Source organism: Schistosoma haematobium, chromosome ZW (genome assembly GCF_000699445.3).
Source record: "Schistosoma haematobium chromosome ZW, whole genome shotgun sequence".
Taxonomy (NCBI): domain Eukaryota; kingdom Metazoa; phylum Platyhelminthes; class Trematoda; order Strigeidida; family Schistosomatidae; genus Schistosoma; species Schistosoma haematobium.
The window spans coordinates 69,790,716-69,818,148 of record NC_067195.1 but is presented as its reverse complement, the minus strand read 5'-3'; the positions used below and the strand labels follow the sequence as shown (position 1 = coordinate 69,818,148).

The following is a 27,433-nucleotide window of genomic DNA, read 5'->3' as shown; positions in this document are numbered from 1 at the left end:
GATGCTGCTGAGATCCAGTGTTGCTCCCTAACCTTACGGGTTACCTTACTGGCAGATATCACTGATGTTTCCACAGCTTTTCGGATATCATTCCATGCTGCCTCAGGGTGGGCATCACATACATAACTGCCTAACTGTTTTCCTAGCTGTTCCTGAAATATACTCTTAGTTTGACTATCATTAAGTAGGGCCCTAAGAGGCTTCCTTGTAGCGTCTTTCCTACGTCCAGTAAGACGCAGACAGATACGCGCTCGTACTAGAGCATGATCTGAATCTAAGCATGTGCTCCAGAATGAGCGACAGTCTTCTATCGAGCCCCTCCATCGGTAGCCGATAGCGATGTGATCTATTTGGGTCCAACGTTGGGACGAATTAGGGGGTCTCCATGTTAAAAGATGTTTTTCCTTATGCTTAAAGTTAGTATTTGCAAGGAACAGGCGGTTATCTGAGCATAGCTGCAACAGACGGTCGCCATTATCTGTTCTTTGAGCCACGATGCTATAAGATCCACCTAGGTTTCTTTCCCCATCGCTTAGTTTACCTACTTGAGCATTAAAGTCACCGGCCACTATTACTACATCAGAGCGCCTAGCTTTTCGGAAAGGTCGGAAAGCTTTCTGTAAAACTCATCTTTTACATCATCTGAGCTGCAGTCAGTGGGAGAATAGGCAGAGACGACGAAGAGGCAACGACAAGTGTCCCTATCTTTCCGGATTCTTACTGTTCCGTTTAGTCGGACAGCGCACAAACGACTGTCTACTGGGATCCACTCTAAGAGAGCTAGTTCTGCCCTAGGACTCAATGCTATACCTACGCCGGCGAGGCCACGGGAAGCAGAATCAGGGCTTCCAGATACACGAAGCGTAAATCGAGTCGGTTCTTTATTTTTGCATGGTGAGGTCAAATGAATGACACTACTCGGATCCTGTATGCGCGTTTCGGAGACGCAGCACACATCGATGGCGCGAGATTCTAAAGTCCTAGCTAAGGAAGCCTGTTGTCCTATTTGGCAAAGTGTTCGTACGTTAAAAGCTCCTACGTGTAGTTAAGAGCGTGGTTTCAGGAGACCAGGAATAGCGTTCCACGTACTCGAATCGTTTGCCCTAGCGGTGCGAGGTGATAAAGAGACGTGAGGAGGGTTAGTCGGGGAGATAAGAGAGGTATTAGGAGGTGTATGAAGGATTTGAATGTGACCAACTTGGTCTCGTGTGCTGTTACAGGTATGAGGGCTGATGTCACTTCCCTGCTGCCCACACCGTGGGAGGGTATTTCTTAAGGAACCTGAAAAGGAAATTGGATTAGTGTTGGTCTTGACGACCTGGGAGCGTGACCGCAGAGCCCAAGGGACAACTGCTTGAGGCCGGTCGCGCACGGCCTTTTCGTGGAAGGTTTTTGACGTGTTAGCTCCGTTCTTCAAAGGGCCTTACCGCCGGAGACGGAAATCCGTGAGGTAAGGTGAGGTGTGACATTTTTAGGGTCGACCTTTTCTAACCCCACCCCTCCTTGTGGGAAGGCAGCATCGCTGTCATGCTGGTTGTCCGAGGGAAACTCCTTACTGCTGTCACAGCCCTTTACAGTCAGCAGTACGACTTCGCCCTCAGACCTTGAGTTGCTGCTTTTAGTCTTACCGTTCTCCAATCGACCTGCCTGGAATGGTAGAACCTACAGAAACATATGTTCCAGCCAATATAGCTCGGTTGGGTCATCACGATAGGCAAGCCCGACCACCGCGTCAAGGTAGCAGCAGTTCATGGTACCTAATTAGCGGTTGAAAAGTGTCTAAATGTGTCACAACTGTTAATTTACAGACACCTTCAGCAGATCTCTTATGTTTAGTAAATTTAACGAGTAGTGGTGTATGCAGATGTATATTTTTAGATAAAATGTGATACTTATTTGGTGAAGTTGTGTAGTATAATCATTGATTGAGATACACTTTGTACGCTGTATCATCAAATTTAAGTCATTATGCTGCTTGGAGTTGAAGTAGGGCGAAAAATGTTCAGTGACCAGATAAATATATGTCAGATCAATATACTAAGTTTTAAGAAGTTGGTTTAAGTCATGTAAGTAATCATGTTGTCTTCCTGACTAAGCAGTCTGGGAAAGTCATTTAGTGAAACAACGGATCAAGTGATGTGGGCACATTCACTGCTCAGCTTTCTTTGAATTGGAGTACTTTTGCGTTCTGTACATTATAATCTTCATCTTACTGACTTATTTTCATTCTTTCGGTTATAAACGTTCTCACTCTCCGTCTTTTCACTAATAACTAGCTGGGCTCGTGTATAATAAAATTGAGTATCAGTATCAAATCTTGGACACCGCGCTTCACAACCGTTGCCTTCTTTGCTTTATGTTGATAAAAATTATAGTCACTTGAGTCGGTATACAAGTGTATCAACTTCCAAGATAACACTGTGTTTATCTCTTCTGGTATATCTATCATATTATCAGCTTATTTTTTCAATTTTCCAATATGGGCATTCTTTGTGTTATAATTCTGTCAATACTCAAATCTTTCAAATTAATATGATTCACGTTTGATACAATCCTACATTTTATGAAGCGAAGTATAGATAATTATTTTTGAGTGAGAAAATTTACTTATTCTTTTTTGAATATAGTCACTTGTCAGGTTATGCATTTGGTTGCTTTTTACCTAATGCAAACATTTTTTCTAAACCCAAAGTCTTTAAATGGATGTTTGTAACATTTTTACATGGTTTGTTATTTTATCCTTAGCAAACAATTTATGACAGTTCCTAAACTTTAGGATTTCTATCTTTACTTTACAAGCTTCTAAATTCATATTTTGTGAATCAATATATTTAATGATAAAGTTATTTTGATATGGTCATTATTTTTTTGCCACTTATTGCTAATTGTTTTCGCTTCTTCAATGACCGAAGTGATCCTGCTTCTATATGGGTAATGAAAATGAGAGAGTTGAACTTACAGTCATTTCTAAAACAGAAAATAAAATACTGTGTTACCACTTTCACAGTTTCCAATGACCTATTAAAATATACAATAGCACATTTTGGTACAAATTCTTGTATGTGACCCATAAAAAGCCACAAATTACTCATCAAAATTTCTGAATATTTAATTATCTCTTGAGTTAACTTTGTAATTGTGTCTTTATTTAATTGTGATTCTAGCTGATCGGTTTAGATAATCGATTTTAATTCATCAGATTAAAAGTTCGAGCTCTACTTTAGTATTTAATGTTTACATCAACTTTTACCATTATTGTTTGTTGAATAAAGTCCTAACTATTGAATATTGTGGTCAGAATCATATCAGTATACACTAACTAATGTATTTTTTAATTAATCAGTGTCAGCGAATGAATCGAGAAAATGCTAGAATATTTTTATGTACATTATATACTTAAGCTCTAATGCTTTTGTTGTTTGAGTTTATTGAGAAATATATTGTCCTCTTTGGTTCTTGTTTTGATTTGGATAGAATTGAGTGATGTATATTCTTCAAGAAATGGTAAACGGAAGAAGAACGCATCAATTATAATCGGGCATTCAGTAAATTTAATTACTCAAAGATAATATAATCACTGTATATAGTGGTCATTAAAATATAGCAATTTATTTATTATTTCGTATTGAGTTGTGATTGTCTGCATTTTTCGTTTAACATTAGCAAAAAGAATAAGTTTTAACCCTCAACTCACTTGTTGAAACTGAGTAATTAGAGTGTTGATTCACATCAGTAGTTAAATGAATTGTCGTTTTTTTTAAAATAAATGTAATACTTAATATCAATTCACTCAGTATGTATATCTTCGTTTCATCATCATACTTTTTTTATTGTCATCTTTTTTTCCTTATTTTTAGTCGGTAGCTTATGTATCAATATTAAAACCCGGTTACCATAGTATTGGATTATTTGTTTTAGCTTTGTTTGCTTCAATTGTTGATTGTACATCATCGGTTACATTTATTACCTATTTGAATGGAATGCCTCAATTGTATGTAGGTGCATTACATTTCGGTGAAGCATTTAGTGATTTAGTTCCAAGTATATTAGCCCTTATTCAAGGAGTTGGGTCAGAACCGGAATGTATCAATAAAACAGGTATAATTAGTATGATTTTCTTTTTATCTAAGATTCCATATGCATACAACTAATTGTCTGACAAAGTTTAAAATGATATTACATCTATGTTATTGTTGGTGCTAATAATTTTTTTGTATTTGGATGAAATGGTTATTTCATTAGTGTGTACTTTACTCATTTTATGATTACTGATCCATACATAATCTGCTGATATCACTTTAGTTAATGAAAACTGTGAATAATCGAAATAAACAAATGGCATTCATCCTCTTATAGTGGAAATCTTATGTAGCCGACTGATAGATAGCGTACTTGTCAACGTGGCGACAGAACCCTTCACTTAACTGTCATGATTATTAATCACAAGTAAATCATAGTTTTTGAGTTTAGAATCCTCCCCCTTTCACAATAGCAATGTTTAAACTAACTAATCATTGGGTAATAAGCTATGTTATGTTGTCTAGTCCCTAAGTGTGATCGAATTTTATCAATCAGGTTTTAATGTACCCAACAGACTGAGTGACTCGTTATTTTATGCACTATTGTGATGTTAAATAATTGCGAAGATTCAGTGGAGAGCCTTGGACTTAAGCTTCATGTTAGTCGGATCTTACAAGCAAGATGTATTTGTTATTTTGAAAAAATCGATCTCTTTGGGGCTCGAATTTACCTCATTCACTTTCACTAACAGTTATTATCACCCTACTGTTTGACTCGTAATTGAACTGTCAGGCTAAGTTGATTATGTTAATTAAGGAGCTGGATACATAGATAAATCAGTTAACAGGACTGTTTTTATGTTGATTTTGTGCTGATATAATAACCAATTTTGTTATTTCTTAAGTTTTCTCATAGCCATAATAATAAAAATAATTATTATCATTTAGTTACCGGTTACATATTCGTTTACTTGGCTTCAAGCCGCATTTTAGTTATTAGAGGAAGGGCCACTTAGATAATACCAGGTAGGTTTTGAACCTGCAACTTAGTGTTTGAAAGTCAAATGCCTTAACCACGGGATTACTTCCTAGTTATTAGTTATTAATGTTAACGGTTAGTTTGTAGTGTCTAGTACTGTATCTAGCCTATATAGGTTATTCTAGCTTCCGGATGGACTAATTTGTCTATTCTTCTTGAGTCACGTTTTAAATACGCCATAGATATAAACCTTCCATTTAACTTCGTATATTACACCTAGGTTAACCTTGTTTGTGCGACGGTGTAATAATAGGTCAAATACGGATTGAGTTTAATAAATTTATATCAGGAATTCGTTTATTCAGACAGATATTAAAGGTGAGAAGTGGTAAAATGAAGGCAATGTGCCAATCCAATTTGATAAAACGCGACTCACTATTTATGCTCAGACGAAAATAAGCTGAAGACATGTGATGAATAAGGTAAGCAATACGAATACGCTCATGTAAAAACAGTCAAGGTCAGCAATAATTGATAAGGTCTAATTATAAATCAATGGGTCTATTTGAAAGCTGAAATAACCTATGTGAACTTGACATAGTACTAGACACTACAAGTGTAATGTTTTTTATATTTAGCGAAAATATGTTGAATTGAAATAACACAAACATACTAACAAATATGTATCGAGATATTGGCATACATTTTCTTAATAATAAAATAAACAATTCTGTTAAACTGTTGATGATTCTTTCAATTTATTTTTTTTCTTCTTCAGTTAATGATACACTTCATGTGGTCCCTTTTTATCCACCACCACGTTTCTCTGTCAGTACATTCATATATCTATTATGTATTGTTTTGTTGTTATCTTTAACTGCATTCACATTATTGGATTGTTCACCTATTGGTTTAGGTCAAGTTATTCATGAACATTATCGAAAAACTAATTTCATATTAGAATCTAATGCAAATATTCATAGCATAAGTCACAATAATCTAGAAAGATTTAAATCAAATGAAGATCAACATATTTCTAATGATATCTTCGAAAACATTCAAAATGGTATGTTTCTATTTTGTTTTGTTTATGGAATTATATGAATTTGATTTTATGACGACATTTTTATGAACTGAAAGTGAAAACTTATTAACAAAGCATGAGTTTATTATGTTGAAAAGGCATGGGTATAATGATAATCGTGTAGAGAAAACAAACCTCTTAGTAATTTCTACAGTTACTGACTGAACTACTTTTAAATTTCAGTTTATGTAGCTAAATAATATTATTTTCTAACAAGAAATATAACTCAAAGAACCGTACACTGACATGTACTAGATTACTTACTTACATACGCCTGTTACTCCTCGTGAAGGAGAATAGGCCGCTCACCAACATTCTCCATCCAACCCGGTCCTGAGCAATCCTTTCCAGCTCTCCAGTTGTTGTTAATCCTTTGCATATCTGATTCCATTTCCCAGCGTAATGTGTTCATTGGCCTTCCTCTTTCCTGCTTCCTTTCAGGATTCCAAGTTAGGGCTTGCCTAGTGATACAGCTTGATGATTTCAATAATGTATGTCATACCCACTTCTAGCGTCTTTTCATAATTTCCTTTTCAGCTGAAGCTGGTTTGTTCTCTCCCACAGTAGGCTGCTGCTGATGCTTTCCGGTCAACAAACATTGAGTATCTTACATAGACAATTGTTTCTAAATACCTGCACCGTTTTGATGATGGTTGTAGTAGTTTTCCAAGTTTCAGCTCCGTACAGTAGGACAGTCTTGACGTTCGTATTGTAGATTCTGACTTTGATATTGGTTGACAGTTGTTTAGAGTTCCACATGTTCCTCAATTGTTGAAATGCTGGCTTTGCTTTGCCAACCCGTGCCTTCACGTCTGCATCGGATCCTCCTTGTTCATTGATGATGCTGTCCAGGTACGTGAAAGTTTCCACCTCTCCCAGAGTTTCTCCATCAAGTGTGATTGGGTTGATGCTTTCCGTGTTGTATTTCAGGATCTTGCTTTTTCCCTTGTGTATACTGAGGCCTACTGATGCAGGGGCTGCTGCTACATTCGTTGTCTTCATCCGCATTTGTTCGTGTGTGTGGGATAGGAGGGCCAGATCATCTGAGAAGTTCAAATCGTCTAATTGATTCCGAGCTGTCCATTGTATTCCGTGTTTCCTCTCAGCTAACGAGGTCTTCATAATTCAGTCAACCACCAGGAGAAAGAGGGAGGAGCAGAGTAAGAGACCTTGTCTGACTCCGGTCCTCACTTCCAATGCATCTGTCAACTGTCCTCCATGCACCACTTTGCAGTTTAGTGCCTCCCATGAATTCTAGATCATGTTAACGATCTTATCAGTTAATCACTGATAGTGTCGAAGGAGTTTCTATAAAGTCCTCCTATCCACATTGTCAAACGCCTCCTCACAGTCAATAAAATTGATGTATAGTGTCGATATCCACTCAACTGGTTGTTGAACGATGATCCGTAATGTTGCGATTTGGTCTGTGCACGACCGATCCCTGGGGAATATGGTCTGGTGATCTCGAGGTTGGGCGTCTACTGAATCTTTCATCCGGTTCAGCAACACTCTGTTGAAACGTTTACTGGTACTGACAGTAATGTGATGCCTCTGTAGTTCCCACACTTGCTCAGATCGCCTCTCTTCGGAATCTTGATGAGCTGTTCTTTCCAGTCCATCAGCACTTGTTCCTCCTCCCAAATCTTCTTGAATAGAAGGTAAAGCATGTTTGTAGTTACTTCGATGCCTGACTTCAGTGGTTCAGCTGGTATATTGTCGGATCCTTTTTGGTAGAGTTTTGTTCTCAGCTGGATGGTTTGGTCGTGGAGCTTTCATCGTTCTTCTGAACGACATCATCAGCACAAACTTCAGATAGAAGTGAAGTGTTCGAATTTCTCCATATGTTTCACAGCTTGTTCTGTGCACCTCGATGTTGATTGGTTCTTATTGACCTTAAATTTATCATTGTTTACTTCTTTGTTTTGGTTGTCTCCCATTGGTTTGATTTTTGTTCCTATATTTATGCATGATTTTCCTGATTGGTTGATAAATTAGATTAATTTCAATATGTTTGTTGATTGCTGATTGACCTGAGTGCCAAGCTTCTAAAAATTCTCTGGTGTTTTTGGAGTTTCCTCTGTCTAAGATTTCTACATTTTTCCAATCGAATGAGTGTCCGTAGTTATCCACGTGTATTGATATAAGTGAAGAGATATCATGGCGTTTGACTGCTAATTGATGTTCATGTAGGCGAAGGTGGAGGGGGCGTCCGCTTTGTCCGATGTAGTGTTTTTCGCAGTTGGTACAATTTATTTTGTAGATGATGTTTGATTTGTTTTCCTTTGGTTTGCATAGGATTGATTGTAGTGATTTTGTCGGTTTGTGTGCCACACCTATCCCTAAGGTTTTCAGCAGTCTCGTTGTGGTTTCTGATATTCCTTGTATGTACGGTAGGGTGATTCTTTTGTTGATTTTTGTGCTTGACTTGGGTTCTGATGCTGCGTGCGGTTGGTGTTTTTTGATGAAGTTGATTGGGTAGCCGTTCTTTTGAAATATGTCTTTCAGGTATTTCTCTTCATTTTTTCGTGCTGCAGTGTGTCCTCGCCCTCTTGAACAAATTGTGTATGCAGTTGACTTTGTGAGCTCTTGGCTTGTTGTTGTTGTAGTTGAGGATTTGATCTGTATGTGTCGGTTTCCTATATACTTGAGTTTCCAGTTTTCCTGTGTCGGTTCTAGTAATCAATATATCCAAGAATGCTAGTTGGTTGTTCGACTCCTGTTCCATTGTGAACTTGATGTCATTGAAAACGTTGTTGATCAGTTTGTAAGTTTTTTCCAGCTCATTCTTTTCGACGATGACGAAGGTATCGTCTACATAGCGAATCCAAATTTTGGCTTGATCACTGGTAATATAGTGGCTTCTAGTCTTTGCATCACTGCCTCTGCGATCAGTCCTGATATTGGTGATCCCATTGATGTCCCTTTCGTTTGTTCGTAGATTTTGTTGTTGCATTGAAAATACGTTTTTAAGCATGAATCGATGAGTTCCAGTAGACTTTGAATTTGAAGCTTCGTGTATTTATTGAGATTTGTGTCGTTGTTGAGCAGCAGGGATATAGTTTTTTTGCAAACTGTGGTTCAATTGAGGTGAACAGTGCTGTTACGTCGAATGATATCATGAGTTCGTCGTTGTTGATTTGAATATCCTTAATTTGGCCCAGGAATTGTGTTGGGGATTTGACGGAGTGGTTGGCTGAATCTACTAGATGTCTCAGTATTGGTGAAATTTCTTTTGACAAATTGTACGTTGGTGTTCCGGGTAGTGCTACAACTGGACGTAGTGGAATGTTTGGTCTGTGTATTTTGGGTCTGCCGTAGAATCGAGGGAGTACTGGTCCACTGGATTTCATTCTCCATTGGTCTTGTTTTATTATTTCTCCTGCTTTGACTAGCTTGTTTAAAGTCTTTGAGATTTGGTTGTCTAATTTTTTGACGGGATTTGTGTCCATCAGTTTGTATGTGCTCTTATCTTCGAGTAGTTCTTCGGCTTTGTTGACGTATTCTTCTTTGTCCATGATTACTGTGGTGCGTCCTTTGTCCGCTGGTATTATGATAATGTCCTTTCTATTTCTGAGTTCCTTCAAGGCCTTTTGTTCTTGTGGAGTCAGTTGGTTGTTTTCTTTCACCTGTTGAGTTATCGGTACTATAGTTTGCCTTATTTCCTGTTGTGTTTCTTCACTGATTCCGGAAGTTTTGAGTGATGACTCTAGTGCTGCGAAGAACTCCAGCTTTGAGGCGTCACTTATATTGTAGTTTAATCCCTTTTGGAGCAGGTGTTCTTCCGTATTTGTTAGTGGTTGTTTTGACAGATTGGTCACGTAGTTGTTTGTGTTTTCTTCCATGGGTGGTTTTGAGATCTTGATTAGTTTTTTCTTTAAGGTGTTTCTTCTTTGTTCTCTGTGTCGTTTGCATGATATATCGATGGCTGTTGTCACGATTTCCAAATGTTCTGATGTGAGCGTCCTTTGTAGCTTCATCTTATGGTCTTCTATGACGTGTTGGTATTTGCGGATTCTGTAGTGTGCATCCGTTATCATTAGGTGTACCATTTTTCTTCCACTTTGCTCAGCTATTTTCCATCCTAATGGGCAGTTGATTGGAGGTCTATATCTTACACTTGTTGGTAGAACATGCTGGCGAAGACACTCATGGAGAAAATATAGTTCTCGAGTGGAAACTTGCCTTGTCGGATCCTGCTGCTTTCCCGCCCTTGATTTGTCTGATGGCCATCCTGATTCCTCCCGTCGTTGGTGGATTGACATCTATAGATCTACTAGATTACTGAAATTTATTATTATCATTATTGTTATTATTATCATTTATATTATTGTTGTCATTATTGTTACTATCAATAACGATATTAATGATAATAAGAGTTATCGTTCATATGGCCATTATGTACAGATGGATTGACAATTTCATGTCATCAATTTTTAATGATCATGTTCTATGTTGTTAATGTTACGCTCTTCTAATGCCTAGTATGTGCACATATAATTTTTAAGTGGGGGAAAGGGTTTGTAGCTTAGGTGGACAATCTTATTGGGTTTTCGTTCTCTGTGATGGATGATTTGGTCGTAGAGCTTGCATTTTTCTTCTTAACAACAGCAAAAACTTCAGGTAGAAGTAAAATATTCGAATTTATCCACATATGATCTACAGGTTGTTCTATCGACTTCAATCTTAATTGGTTATTTTTGACTTTCAACTTGGCGTTATCTGCATCTTCATTTTGATTATATCTCCCTTCGATCTGATTCTTGATTTTATATCTGTTCATGATTTTTCCGATTGGTCGATAAATCGATTTCGATATGTTTGTTAATTTCTAATTAACTTGAGTCCCAAGCTTCTAAAAATTCCCTGGTGTTCTTAATATCTCATCTATCCTAGTTTTCAACATTTTTTTCTAGTCGAGTGTATGTCCACAGCTGTCCACATCCATTGATATAAACGAAGATATATCATGGCATTTGACCGCTAGTTGATATTTGTGCAAGCGATGTAGTTTTTCTCATAATTTGGACAGCTCATCTTGTAAATAATGTTGGGTATTTCTTCTGATCTTTCATCGCGCATTTTGCATGTGAATTGATTTAAATGATTTCACTGACTTGTGTACCTCATCTATTTTAAAGGGCTTCCATAATATCGTAATTTCTAATCTGTCTTTTATATATGGTAGGGTGATTTTTTTGTCGGCTTCTATATTTGACTTCATTTTTGCTGGTGAGTTGGAGTGTGTTACAGTATGTTCTCACTCTTTTGGACAGAATTTGTACGGAGTTGATTTTGTGAGTTCTTGAGTTGTTACTACTGTAGTTGAGAATTTAATCTGTGTGGGTTTGCTTCTGATATACTTAAGTCTGCAGCTTTTCAGTCTCGGTTCCGGTGATCAGTACATCCAAGAATGATAGTTTATTGTTCGATTCCTTTTCCAATGTGAATTTCCTGTCAACGAAGACATTGTTGATCAAATTGTAGGTGTTTTCTAGTTCGTCGTTTTTAATGATGAATTATGTGTCTTCCACATAACGAATTCACATTTTTAGCTTGATCACTGGTAAAATCGAGGTTTCTTGTCTTTGCATCATTGCCTCTGCAATAAGTCCTGATATTGGTAATCCCAATGGTGTTCCATTCATCTATTCGCAGATTTTATTGTCGAATTGAAAGTATGTTCTTAAGCATAAATCGATGAGTTCTGGTATAATAAATTAAAACAAGAATCGGAAAGGGACAAAGTATATTCCAGTAAACTCGAACAACAAAAATAAACATACAGGGATAAAAATACCAAATTATGTATGAACACGCTCAACGACAATCATATTTTCCACTGCCACGTGTTAACTTACCCTCTACGTTTGTAGGTAGTCTTTGTCCTACAATCATTTGAAAAGATTGCATCAACATTGCGATACCAAATCTCTCTGCCATTACTTGTGGCATTGCGCCCTATTATTATATAACGTAATGATACCGCCAATTAGAGAACAGTGACGTATCAACCGGACCAATGACGCATAAAACCGTACGAGCAGTCTAGAGTCCTTATCAGTACTTCTTGAGTCCAGAACACAAATCTCAGCCTCTGCGATATGAATAAAATATTTCAAACATACTGAGTTTATATACAAACCATGGGCTCTGGTATCCTGCAGGAACAAATGGCGTGTGAATCAATCGTTGGTCACCGGCTACTATGGAACTGCATCTCCTCACGATGCTCCCATGCCTTGGGGATCAGACCTTTAGGTCAAAGGCTCGGCGTGTGGGGCCCCCTACGAAAACCACCTGCTTCGGTCTGGGCACCCGGGCAGTATCACAGCCCACACACAAATGATGAACTGCCTACAATTATGGAAACTACTTTTCTTGCTTCAACTAACAGTCAAATGATTCGAATTATTATTATTATAATTATTATCATCACTATTATTATTATTATTATTATTATTATTATTATCATTATCATTATCATTATTATTATTATTATTATTATTATTATTATTATTATTATTATTATTATTATTATTATTATTATTACTATTTACTACATCATTATTCATCCTCTTTTATTCCTACTCCGTCTATACTTACTTTCTCGACTTATACAGCAGCTCGTCTATGGTAGAAATTCGACTCTATCTAAACGTTCTCGAGTCACTGTCCGGTTGAAAATTGTATGTTACCACCGAATATGAGTACTGAAGCAGTTTTTCTGAAACCACGTGCACCATTCAAACTAGCTACCTTCAACGTTCGCACACTTATGCAGGTCGGACAACAGATAGGGCTGGTTATGTTGTTGGAAAGTCTTAATATTGATGTTTGTTGTCTATCCAAGACTCGTATTCCAGACTGTGGTGAAGTACTACAAATTCGCTCTCGATCTGTCGCTTCGAAAAGCTTGTTTTACGTGCGATTATCCGAGGATCCTGTGGCATCTTCGTCTGGTCTTGCTGACGTTGGTGTCGCACTGAGCGCTAGAGCTGAGGCAGCACTAATCGAATGGATCCCCATTACCAGTCGGTTGTTTATGTGCTGTTAGATTAGAAAGTTCCATCAAAGTGAGAAACGATGTCTTTTCGTCATCTCCGCCTATGCCCCAACAGATTGCAGCCGGGATGCAATCGAGGATGAATTTTACCACCAGTTATCTGTTCTTCTCCAGAAAGTGCGTTCGACAGATGTTGTAGTACTAGCCGGAGACTTGAATGCTCAGATGGGGCGTCTAGGCACAGAAGAGAGTCGTCTAGGTGGCCGATGGGGACTTGTTGGTCGCAGGACAGATAACGGAGACCGTCTACTGCAACTATGCACAGACCACAACCTGTTTCTGGCTAGCACTAACTTTCGGCACAGTCATCGCCGATGTGCCAGCTGGCGTCCTCCCTCTGCATCCGAAGCCTGGACTCAGATTGGTCACATCGTGATCAGCTACCGCTGGCGTGGTTGTGTACAAGACTGCCGCTCCTTTTGTAGTACCTATCTGGACTCTGACCATACCTTGGTCTGCGCAAATCTTACCTTACTTTTCAGTGGACAACGAAGTGGCCGCCATCAACGGATTGATATTAGCAAGCTGGTTGCGACTTCTGTTGCAAGTAAGTATCGAACCGAGCTAGCCTCTAGGCTAGCTACCACTCCACCGAAAAGTATAGATGAGCATTGGTTGCAATTGCATGACGCCATGAAAATGGCGGGTACAGTCAGTTGTGGGCTTGCGAAACGTCCCGCTTTTAAGCACTGGGTTTCTTCTGGTTCCTTACAACTCATTGAAGCCCGTCGGTCTACTCTGGGTGACCGTGAGTGTGACCATAAACGAAGGATGTTACGTAAGGAAATTGGGCAAAGCTTGCGTAAGGACCGAGAAGCCTGGTGGTCGATGCGTGCTAATGAGCTGGAAGCAGCAGCTGCATCTGGTAATTACCGGAAGCTCTTCCAACTCATCCGAGCCACTGGCAGCAAGAAGTGTGGTATGAGCGAAACAAACTGTGAGGATGACGGGATGCCAATCACGTGACTTTCTCACTAAGGAACTGACTGTGTTGTTTACAAGGGTCTGGGAGCTAGAGACTGTACCGACGTCATGGAATGAGTCGATAGTTGTCCCTATCTTTAAAAGGGTTCACGTCGTTCCTGTAGCAACTATCGGGGGATAAGTCTACTTCCGATTGCGTCCAAGCTATTGGCTTCCGTCATACTTTGTAGGTTGTTCAAAACCCGAGAAAGATTGACTCGCGAGGAGCAGGCTGGGTTTCGTTCTGGTCGAGGATGTATTGATCATGTCTTCACCCTCCGCCAAATGTTAGAACACCGTCATACTTATCAAAGGCCAACAATCGTAGTGTTTCTTGACATTAGGGCTGCTTTCGATTCGTTGGACAGGACTGTTCTCTGGGATTGTCTATTGAAGAAGGGTGTGCCTGAGAAGTTTATTAACATCCTAAAAGCCCTATATACAAACACCTCATGCAGAGTGAGGGCATACAATCACCTTTCTCCATTGTTCCATTCAAGCAGTGGGGTTAGACAGGGTTGCCCAATCTCACCATTCCTCTTCAACTTTGTCATCGATGAGATTCTGGAAACAGCTCTGATGGCTGTAAGTAATGGTGGTGTGGATCTGTTGCCCGGAGAAAGACTTCTCGACCTTGAGTATGCGGATGATATTGTCTTACTGTGCGATAATGCCCTAGCCATGCAATCCGCACTTAATCAGTTGACAATCAGTGTCCGTAGGTATGTTATGTGCTTTGCACCTTCGAAGTGCAAAGTACTTCTACAAGACTGGCAGGATTCCAATCCTGTACTCACCCTGGATGGTGAGCAGATAGACGTAGTTGAGACGTTCGTGTATCTGGGTAGCTGCATAAGTGCTGATGGTGACGTGATTGATGAGATCAATGCACATATGGTGGAAGCCAGAGCGGCTTATGCCAATCTTGGCCATCTTTGGCGCCTTCGTGATGTTAGTCTGGCTGTAAAGGTCGGATCTACAACGCGTCGGTGAGAGCAGTTTTGCTCTATGCTTGTGAAACCTGGTCTCTCCGAGTTGAGGATGTTAGACGACTCTGTGTGTTCGATCATCGTTGTCTCCGAAGGATTGCTGACATCCATTTGCAACATCATGTTCGTAATGCAGAGGTTCGGCATTGTGCGTTCGGGCACAGAGATGATAATTCAATTGGTATCACCATCTTGAAACACCGACTTCGGTGGCTTAGACATGTTCTCCGAATGTCGTCCCAGAGAATTCCACGTCGTGCATTATTTGCTGACTCTGGGACTGGTTGAAAGAAGCGGAGAGGTATTCAGTGTATGACGTGGTGTCGTGGTATGAAAGGAAGTTGCAGAGGGCTGGATTGTGTTCGTCCTTCATGACTCCCTGGTTGGGGTCCTAGAAACGGTGAGATACAGTGGCTAGAGACGTTATCGGATATGGCTCAGAATCTAACAGCACATAACCAGCCGATTGTTAATGGGGATCCATTCGATTAGAGCTGCCTCAGCTCTAGCGCTCAGTGCGACACCAACGTCAGCAAGACCAGACGAAGATGCCACAGGATCCTCGGATAATCGCACGTAAAACAAGCTTTTCGAAGCGACAGATCGAGAGCGAATTTGTAGTACTTCACCACAGTCTGGAATACGAGTCTTGGATAGACAACAAACATCAATATTAAGACTTTCCAACAACATAACCAGCCCTATCTGTTGTCCGACCTGCATAAGTGTGCGAACGTTGAAGGCAGCCAGTTTGAATGGTGCACGTGGTTTCAGAAAAACTGCTTCAGTACTCATATTCAGTGGTAACATACAATTTTCAACCGGACAGTGACTCGAGAACGTTTAGATAGAGTCGAATTTCTACCATAGACGAGCTGCTGTATAAGTCGAGAAAGTAAGTATAGACGGAGTAGGAATAAAAGAGGATGAATAATGATGTAGTAAATAATAATAATAATAATAATAATTTGAATCATTTAACTGTTAATTGAAGCAAGAAAAGTAGTTTCACAACTCTCTGGTTATGATCCGAAAGATGGTGCAACACAGTGGCTAGAGACGTTGTCAGATGTGGTTCAGAATAGAAGCCAGTGGTATCCTGGTGTAACCTTCTTTTACTTTCTTCATAAAAAGTGGTTGTATCTTCCTTAACTGGAAGATTTCTTCTGATTGTACCTTTCCGTTTCCTCCATTATTACTATAACTATTATTATTATTATTATTATTATTATTATTATTATTATTATTATTATTATTATTATTATTATTATTATTATTATTATTATTATTATTATTATTATTATTATTATTATTATTATTATTATTATTATTATTATTATTATTATTATTATTATTATTATTATTATTATTATTATTATTATTATTATTATTATTATTATTATTATTATTATTATTATTATTATTATTATTATTATTATTATTATTATTATTATTATTATTATTATTATTATTATTATTATTATTATTATTATTATTATTATTATTATTATTATTATTATTATTATTATTATTATTATTATTATTATTTTTATTATTATTATTATTATTATTATTATTATTATTATTATTATTATTATTATTATTATTATTATTATTATTATTATTATTATTATTATTATTATTATTATTATTATTATTATTATTATTATTATTATTATTATTATTATTATTATTATTATTATTATTATTATTATTATTATTATTATTATTATTATTATTATTATTATTATTATTATTATTATTATTATTATTATTATTATTATTATTATTATTATTATTATTATTATTATTATTATTATTATTATTATTATTATTATTATTATTATTATTATTATTATTATTATTATTATTATTATTATTATTATTATTATTATTATTATTATTATTATTATTATTATTATTATTATTATTATTGCAAGACCTTACAGTAATCTGTTCGTTATTGTTGTTTTTTCCACTCTCATATCTCACAGTGCCTTTGTATGTGGGTGTTTGGAAATACACATTTGACATACGACTTGAGGTGTTCTATCACATGATTGTGACTTGCACAAAAAGTACGCTACATGTTGCCCTTTTCACGTTTCGCGGGAAGAATTACAAGGCCATTATTCCACTTATAACGTGAATGTGCGTTAATATGTGAAATTAAAACATGTGATTCTTAAAGGCTTAGTTCACCTGCAAGACATTCAAATAAGATATATGTATTTACAATAGTAGTAATATTCGGTAATGAATTTATTTCTACCTATTCCACGTGATTTTCATCTGTTTGATGTTGTCCCTGAAACTCATTTTCGCCTGTTCAGTCAACCTCAAGCAATATTCATGTAATTTTTTTTATCATTAAATGATTGGTATGAAAGCGTGTTAGGTAACGTTTAGTACTGATTACCATGGTTTCTATAAAGACCTGAAACACTTGTGTTGAGATTCCTCGAGAAGTCATCGGTAGTGCCTTTAGAAGCTAGGGGAAGACTGAAAATGTTTTATTAAAACAAGCAACGAATAGAAATTTCCTGCAAACCTCTAGAAAAACCATCGATTATGTCATATTTTGGTTGAATAATTACCTATTTTGTTACTAATTTTATTTCAGAAGCTTTCAAAATATCAAGGTCATCCATGAACCCATAAATATTCGTGCTTTTTTACATTAACCTACCATGGAACTAAAGCTTTTTTTCATACTTGTCCCCTATTTTCTTCCGTTTTGTGTTCAATTGTTAGAGGTCCTGGGGAAATAGAAAATGGTTATAAGATATTATCAACCATATAGGTACCAGACTAATACAACATTGAAATGAGAGAAACGGATTGCTTGGATTGTTATACTTTCCTTGTCGTCATGCCGTAATTATAGGAACAGTTGTATGATCTTTCTTTAGTCCAACTATCGATTAGTTTGTTTATACTGTCAGTAGGACCAGTGACCTTCTATTTAGCAACCGATACAGTGACCAATAACAACAACCAAGACCTTCATTCTTATGGTAGAACTATGATTTATGGATGAACCAACCAGATCTCAAATAGCACCTCCTGAGTTGTAGCACGAAATTCATTCGCTGCTATGGTCAAATATCAGTCCTAGTCCCTCACATTGATTCACAACTCCCTTTCGAACCTAGTAAGTGTTTGAAGTTTCTAAAGGTGATTTTAGTGTTGCTCAGAAGTCGTCCATAAATTTTAGTTTTCCCATGCTTATCGGTCCTTGAGCTCCTTTTAACTCAGTTTCCAATTAGAAGACAGATAGGTAGCCGATTAGTTCTTTATTTTATTCAGTACTGACTCGAAGCTTATACAATAACGTGCCTGAAATACCTAAATACACAGCAACATATTTGGGAAATTACAGTATTCACTTAGTCTAGTCATAAGTCGTAAAAAACCATAATACTGGGGAATTGAGCAATTAACGATAAATCTGAAATAAGATATATATGACAATGACCTATGGGTCAAACGAAAGCTTAGTAATATCAAAATATAAATATAAAACAATCTAAGCGTCTGCTAATTTAACGATGAATATATAAATAATAATCCTACATATTGTAGCCCCAAAAGTTATATCTCCATACTGTTTGCCATATTATATCACAGCTTAAGTTGCTAACCGTTCACTTGCAGGTTGAGTTATTACAATAACAACGTAAATTCATATTTTTAATGGGAAGAAAATATCTTAGTTTTCTCTTTTAAACATTGGACAATAAACTATAAAGTTAAGTTCAGTAATCCTCTTTTAAATCCCCTTTTGCCTATTTTTCTAGTTGATGTTTCTGTGTTGAATCATAATGAACAAGCTGTACAGTCTCATAATGATGTTAATATTACAAAACAGCTTGGACCAAACACATTTTTATCATGTTTACTTATCATTTACATTAGTGCATCAAATTATGGATTTCTACCAGCCATACAATCTTATTCATGTGCTGCGTATGGCTCGCTTACATATCATTTAGCAGTTACACTGTCAGGATCATTCTCTGCTGCAATGACAGTGTTAACTACATTTCTTGTCAATCATTATTCTAGGGAAATAGATAGTACTGATGAATCAACATTCGAAAATTTGCAAACTATGAACCATGAATTAAATGAACAGAATCAAATTTGTTACATACAAAAACCTGACATAATTATGCATAATGCATATACGCGTTCACTTCAAAATAAATGGATTAGTATTTCACTCATCTCTTTGATACCTGTTGCTTACGTTATATATTTGGCGAGTTCAAGTCCCAATCCACCATATTTGGGTGGTTTCGGTTCTGCCAGTGCTGTACGTTACGTCTTGGTTTTATTCTTTTTTTTCTGTTTATTTTAATGAATTATTTTCAAATTATAAGGCTTCCCAGTCATAGTCAATAAAAATGTGTTAGTTCTTTATCAACACCTAGTGTAATTACAACCTGATGAAATACGAGTTATATGTAGATTTGATTTTTATCCCCAATTGTGAAAAATGGATAGAAATTAAATATCTAGATTATTGAAAAATCTCGTTCCACCTATATCAGTTTAGGCAACCGGATAGCAGCATTAACCCGTCATACTTAGTGTGACTTCTACTAAAATACCTGGTGAGTGGGTTCATTTACTTTATTTGTAGAAAAGACTAGAAATCTAATCATATTTATTAAGATCTCAGTGATTGAATCCAAATAATTTCTTCGCTTAATGATAAATATAATCACAAAGATAAATCTGTACCAAATAATTAACTAGTCATCTTCATATATCGAATCTTTTTGTTGGAGTTTCGTTCTCTGAGCTGAATGGTTTGGTCGTGGAGCTTTCCTTTTTATTCTGAACAATCTAATCAGCTCAAACTTTAGGTAGAAGTGAAGTATTGAATCTTTTTGATGTGAAGATGTTATCTAAGAAACGCATCGCTGGTCCGAACTACTCTGTTTCAATCACTTAGATTTCTGCAAATATAATTTCATTCCTAATAACCAACAAATACCACTTGTACTTAAAAATTTCGATAAATGTCTATGCTTGCTTAGTACAAAACAATATTTTACCATTTATTTGATCACTATATTATGCGACCTTATTTTTTCGTATACTCATTCTCTATCCATGATTGAACGTAGCTCATTTCTGTTAATGTCACGACCAATTTAATATCAAACGGAAATACATTTTATGATGCATCGAGTTTTTTGGTGAATTTTAACGTACAATAGGACTTTTTGCAATGGGTGGTTAATTCTTTTTTATCTTACCTGTCAATCAATACATCCATGTATGCATATTGATTGTTGGTGTTGGACCATGAAATTGTTGTTCTAATTCATCTAAATGGCCTGTTTTAATGATTGACTGTAAGACAAAAGTCGTTTTTCGAAATGTCAAGAAGATAAAAGAAAGCTTGACTATGTGATGATGGTGACAGTGCGATTAATGGAAGTTTGAGGTAATTAAATGTATGTCAAGTCACCTTGGTATACTAGTTCAAATAGGAAGAATTGAACCTCAGGGTGTTCGGATGAAAACGTTATATTAATCTACAGGAACTGTACAAAGAACTGTTGGTTTTGTTATTAGAGTTCTTGAGATTCCGGAAATCTACTTTTGAGACTAGGGTTAAAATTATTAAGAACTTTTTAGTATCAGTGCAATTATGTTAATAACTGATCTACTCGTAAGTTCTGAGCATATATATTATTAATTTGTTTTTTTCTAGTTTATTATTGCTACCGCTATTATCATCTTAACCCGTTTGCTTAACTTATCTATACTGTTTGAAGTGGGGCCACTTTGATCAATGCTTAACTGCCTGACTCTCTGTAATATTACTGGTTAGAGTATCTGTTCCATTATCAATGTAGTTAGGGATGCTTGGTGATACGGGACATCACTTGGTCGTGAACACTAAGCTATCAAATAACTAAGGATTGTTCCTATAATTTGATCAAACGTGCAAAATACTGTAATACATAAGTGATTTTTACACTAGATTATTTATTGTCTTCTAAATCCTATAGATCCTGGCTTGGATTGCGATACGCTGTTTATTTGCCAGTTTGCGCACATGGATATGGATGAGTTTGTCTAGCCATTCCCATAGACCAACGCGACTCAGATTAGCTGGGTTATCTACACAATTCGGAGCAGCACTCGGTGCAATTTTAGGCTTCATATTAGTTGTTTATTTTCAGCTATTTAAAAATAAACTACCTTGTCTTCAAGTGTAATTTTTATTGAAACTCATGTAATAATGTCTTTCATACTTCAACATATTTATGTATAGATCATATTTCAGAAATGGCAAAAATACATTATTGTTGATTACTTAGCTAGTATTTTTAAAGACTAATTTCTGTGTATTTATGAATACTAATTTATTGTAGGTATCTTATAATATTTTCGTAATTATATACTGTTTATCTGTGACGATTTGTCATTTTTCAGGGCTTCACTTATACATTGCTTGATTTTGCAACTACAAAGCAGTAAATTTATTGGTCAACATGTTAGCTGTTGAATTTTGTTCACGAAAAGATTTGACGGTCATTCTGAAAATTAGCTACAGGTTTTGTATGAAATTCAGGCAATGATTTAAAGATAAATTTCAGAGGTGAAAGTAGGTAGCCGCAAACAAACAATTGTCCAGTAAGCATAGTAAGGAAACATGAGCTACTTATGATAATATCTATTCACAAGTTGAATGAAGAATTGATATATAACGAACAATGTTGTAAGCAAAGGTGGATGGTGGCTAGCAGTGGGATCCAGGACGCGCGTTCCTTCCTACTTCGGACCCGTCAGTTGAATGTACCTGCATTTCAGAGTTGATGATCGTTCAGGACTCAAACTCAGCACCGTTCCCTTCAAGCGCCATCGTCTTATCCACTTTACTACTGAGCTCTGATAGCCACTAGCTTGTGAAATGGGTTGAGTTTTCAATTCAATTTTGTATTCGTACAGGATACACATGTGCCAATAATTGGCTGATCAATTGCAGTCCTAAACATCGATGGAAAGATTCAATTAAACAATAAAAAATAAATTGAAACAATGCTATGTTGATGTTTATGAACAAATGAAGACAACGAGTGTAGCAGCAGCCCCTGCATCAGTAGGCCTCAGTATACACAAGGGAAAAAGCAAGATCCTGAAATACAACACGGAAAGCATCAACCCAATCACACTTGATGGAGAAACTCTGGGAGAGGTGGAAACTTTCACGTACCTGGACAGCATCATCGATGAACAAGGAGGATCCGATGCAGACGTGAAGGCACGGGTTGGCAAAGCAAAGCCAGCATTTCAACAATTGAGGAACATGTGGAACTCTAAACAACTGTCAACCAATATCAAAGTCAGAATCTACAATACGAACGTCAAGACTGTCCTACTGTACGGAGCTGAAACTTGGAAAACTACTACAACCATCATCAAAACGGTGCAGGTATTTAGAAACAATTGTCTATGTAAGATACTCAATGTTTGTTGACCGGAAAGCATCAGCAGCAGCCTACTGTGGGAGAGAACAAACCAGCTTCAGCTGAAAAGGAAATTATGAAAAGACGCTAGAAGTGGGTATGACATACATTATTGAAATCATCAAGCTGTATCACTAGGCAAGCCTTAACTTGGAATCCTGAAAGGAAGCAGGAAAGAGGAAGGCCAATGAACACATTACGCTGGGAAATGGAATCAGATATGCAAAGGATTAACAACAACTGGAGAGCTGGAAAGGATTGCTCAGGACCGGGTTGGATGGAGAATGTTGGTGAGTGGCCTATTCTGCTTCACGAAGGATAAGAGGCATAAGTGTGTTTATGTTCAAAGACAACAATTTTCAAGGTTAGACTGTTGAGTATCTGTCATATTTACTGTGTGTGGGTGTGGCAAATTCATGATATTCCTAAAGTCTGGCACGCTGTTTAGCAGTGAAATTATCCAATGACTTGAGTTCAAACTGGAACTCATCAAATACCATTTCATTTGTGTAATATGCATAAATTCCGGTACAGTTGGATATCAAAAATAAATAGATAATATTCTGAAATGAAATCAAAAGAATAAAACTAAAATAAATAACAAGATTTCCTGGGTAGAATCGATTTATTCTCTTTCGAAGCTTCTCCTCAGTTACAAACGGCCTAAATTTACGAAGAGTAATATGATGAGAAAGTTTTGATGCACATCAGTTAATGAACTAGATATAGGTGTTTGAAGCGGATCTGTAAATCATGAGAATCGTAAGAAATTGCGAGAAATTTGTTAGATAGTTAGAATCTTTGCGTAATTTTAGCTTGTAGAAAAACATGGAAATAATTGGTAACTTTGCACAGCTACGCAAAATACCCTTTCGCATGTACAGTAATTTCGTCCATCATGCTCAAACCAGCACTCACGAACTTTCCGACTACTAATGAATCACTGCAGCATTATTGTACGAACATCGGTTCCTGCCAGTTTTGTTAAAGTGATTTGCATTTAAAAAGTACATGCCGTACACTAACTTACAGCTTATTAAATATGACTTAGATACGTTGCGTATAACCGCATAAAAAGGTCATTCGCCTACCGGAGGTCCGAAAGTTTCCAAGTTACGTTTCTACACCACTGTCATGTACTTCCCTCAGAGTTGTTTTCAGAATGTAGTCGATGGCAAAGTTGAGAAGTGGTGAGGTCAGGCGACCGTGACTGTATGTCCTCTATATGCAAACCCTTTAAGAGGTCAAAAAAGCCTCTTCAACAAAAAAAAAAATCAAGAGCAACCTTGATATCAACAAACCCAACATTTGTTGGTTTTTAGGAAGTATGACAGTGCTCGAACATTTGGTGGAGAGTGACGCTTTTATTCCAGGACCTTTAGTAATTTTGTATGGTTTGATGAAGTCTTGAGACTATATTTTGTTGATAGTTTTTTATGAACCATCCATTTATACCTACCAAAACGACCGAAGTCCTCATGAACACTTCAGTCCTCCAAATATGTTTTGCATTGTTAGGTTTTAATGACATGGGGTTTATTTATTGAGATCCTAGCATTCATTATATGCTGTTAGTTTTCCCATAGAACATATCAACCTAAATGAATTATAAGCAAAGATGGATAGTGGCTAGCAGTGGAATCCAGGACGCGCGTTTTGTCCTGTTTGGGACTCGTCAGCTGGATGTACCTGCATCTCAGAGTTGATGTTCACTCTGGGACTCGAACTCAGCACCGTTCGCTTCAAACGCCATCGCGTTATCCACTTAGCTACTGAGTCCTGACAGCCACTTGGTTGTGCAATGGGGTGAAGTTTAATTCACTTGATATTGTTTTACTTGAATCTTCCCATTGATGTTTTAGGACTGAAATTGATCAGTCTCTTATTTCAAGTAAAACAATATCAAGTGAATTAAATGAAGTATAGTTAAAGGCGTACCTGTAGTTCACTTGGCGAAAGTAATAAAGCTTATAAATTTAGTAGTGACTGTTTTACTTTTATTTTCCGATAATCTGTAGACGTTTCTATAGTGTCTTTTCTAACTACACATAAGGCGCTTAAGTTGACAGATTATAAACGACAAAGTGCAGGGTTCTGTAGTGTAACGGACTCCATAGTTTAGGCAAACATCCTGGATACCCTTGATTTTTCCGTGCGAATTGATGGACTGTACGTTTAGATTGGTGCGATCCAAAATTAGCCTCACTTTCTATAAATAAATATTCCTCCTAGTATCCATTAATTTTTTGCAAAGGTCAGTCAGTTAGCTATAACGCAGGACCAGGTACATATATGCATCGGTCCAAGCTGCCACACCTCATTAGCACAAGATGAACATCAAATTTATAGATGTAGTTACTTCAATGGTAGTATATAAAAGACTGTGTATAAGGAAATACAGGGTGAAAGAATTAGTTCGTAGAAAGAACGGCATAAAGTTGGTGTGTGGGAATGATTAGTTATTTGCTTAGTCAGACTTGTAGACAGTCTGAAAGGTATTTGGTGAGTTATATATTCTTCACCCTTATTATTATTGTTGTCAGCCTTTGATGTGGGAATATACTGACGTTCTAATCAGGCTAATCACATGTTCTTGGTCTGAGTTTTGTTGAAGTCCTGTAAAATGGACACTGGGAGGGGGTCTAATGTAGATATTCGTCTAAGGTAAATTAACATCCATTTGTGTAGACGAAAACCGAAAGTTATAACGAAAGTAATTTTAATCTCATGGTATACACTCACTCCAGTGATAGATTTTTAGCTATGTCACACAGTCTCCAACCATTGGTTACGACAGTCACGCGGACCCCAACCAAGTAGTTTGCATCTACCAACATGGCTCAAAACAGAAGTTAGTGACTTCAACACTGATGCCACGTTTTGGTTTGGCCGCCCCTAACTTTCTTCCAACCATCCCTAACACCGGTCAGTTTTCAGGCATACGTAACACGTGGCCCAACCATCTCAGTCGATGAAGATTTACAACATCATCAATTGATTCACCATCGTTCCCTAATGCTACGCGTCTAACTTCACTATTACTTACCCGGTGATCCTAGCAGATGCGAGCAATATTTCTAAGACATCTGTGGTCAAATACTAGTAGCTTACGAGTATTTTCTACTCTTAATTGCCACGTTTCGCAGCCGTAAAAGTAGTAAAGAACGTTTTGCAAAGGTAGGAGTAACAAGTGTTTAAGTACGCAGAAGTCTATGGTAAACTGATATACGCATGAACCAGCTTTCGGCAACTAAGCGCCTTACTTCACAACGAGAAAGAGATTAATGATTGCTTCATTGGACGAATGAAAATTGCAAACCCGTCAGTATCTTCGTATAAAAGAACAATGTATGATATAAATAAGTAGAATGGGTTTATTCAACATTACAAGTTTCAGAACATTTATTGACTTAAATTCAAATGTTAACACAACTGAAATGCTTAATTCCTAAAATCATACTGACGACAAGTCGGAAACATGCAGTGGTAGAGAGTTCATAGTTTCAGCCACCTCTGCAAGCAATGCTGGTGAACATGTTTAATTCCTTGGGTTCCCTTGTTCGCTTCTTAGTGTCACTTCGATATTCTGTTTCATTATGATGAAATTTTGTTATTTTACGTAACTCATTAAATGTTTATCATCACATTTTGGAACCGTTTTAATGTTAGTGTGTAATTTCTAGCTTGTTAACATTTTCTCTATTATAAAACACCAATTCACTTTATTTGAAGTCTTTTGTATATATCAAAATTCTGTGTAAATTTGTATTTGCGATCAATTTTGCTGTTGGTTGGAATTTTTAGCTTTTCGTAATTAATCATAGTTAAAGTCATGTTAAGATATTAATAATCTGTTAGAGATCACTGAAGATGGTGATCGTTGGTACTACGACACACAGCTGTTCATCATTCAACCATCGGTAACACTATCTTGGGTAAGGTATTAGTATAATTTTTGAGATCGTAACTCATTAAAAACCTTGCTTTACGGCCAGTAAACGTTGGTCTATGAGGTTCTCAACATAACACCTAATTACCTTTTTACTATCTAACCACGGCCCTCCGACTTCGTCTTGTAAAAAAACAACACGTACACCACAAACTGATAATGGGTTTTTCTTATCCAATTTACTTTATCACACCATATAACGCTATCAAGTGATCTAGGAATAAGTATTTTAATGACAAACTTCAGCAAAAATTCAAAGATTTCTCACACTTGACCCCAGGTTGTTGGATGCCTGGATCTCAGGATCCTTTCGAATATATACCTAAAGCGGACAACCGGACATTTGAAATCAGTTTCGCTTGTTGATGACGGGTTATCTGCGATAATATGGAATACATCATACCAGAAAATTTCTCATTTTTTAAACTCTCCCTAGTGGGTTGGTGTCTGACGAAATCTCAGCACGGATTCGAAAAGCTCGTTTGGCTTTTGCCAACTTACGTCACCTATGATGAAAGCGAGATATCCGTTCATCAATAAAAGGACGAGTATACTGCGCGGCAGTCTGTTCTGTTTTAATTTGCGGCAGCGAAAGATGGCCATTAAGAGTAGAAAATACTCGTAAGCTACTAGTATTTGACCACAGATGTCTTAGAAATATTGCTCGCATCTGCTAGGATCACCGGGTAAGTAATAGTGAAGTTAGACGCGTAGCATTAGGGAACGATGGTGAATCAATTGATGATGTTGTAAATCTTCATCGACTGAGATGGTTGGGCCACGTGTTACGTATGCCTGAAAACTGACCGGTGTTAGGGATGGTTGGAAGAAAGTTAGGGGCGGCCAAACCAAAACGTGGCATCAGTGTTGAAGTCACTAACTTCTAGTCTG

At 36.9% G+C, this 27,433-nt stretch overlaps 1 protein-coding gene across 1 annotated transcript in view; it reads left to right on the top strand.

Annotated features, from left to right (window-relative positions):
* MS3_00004267 (uncharacterized protein) overlaps positions 1-27,360 on the top strand; it is a 41,757-nt gene extending 14,397 nt beyond the window's left edge. The window contains exons 4-8 of the mRNA XM_051212174.1: positions 3,858-4,098; positions 5,777-6,064; positions 18,901-19,418; positions 21,133-25,808; positions 27,198-27,360. Of these exons, the coding sequence (XP_051072327.1) occupies positions 3,858-4,098; positions 5,777-6,064; positions 18,901-19,418; positions 21,133-21,342 (1,257 nt within the window). The 3' untranslated portion in view covers positions 21,343-25,808; positions 27,198-27,360. The remainder of the gene's footprint in view (positions 1-3,857; positions 4,099-5,776; positions 6,065-18,900; positions 19,419-21,132; positions 25,809-27,197) is intronic.
* The last annotated feature ends 73 nt before the right edge of the window (positions 27,361-27,433 follow it).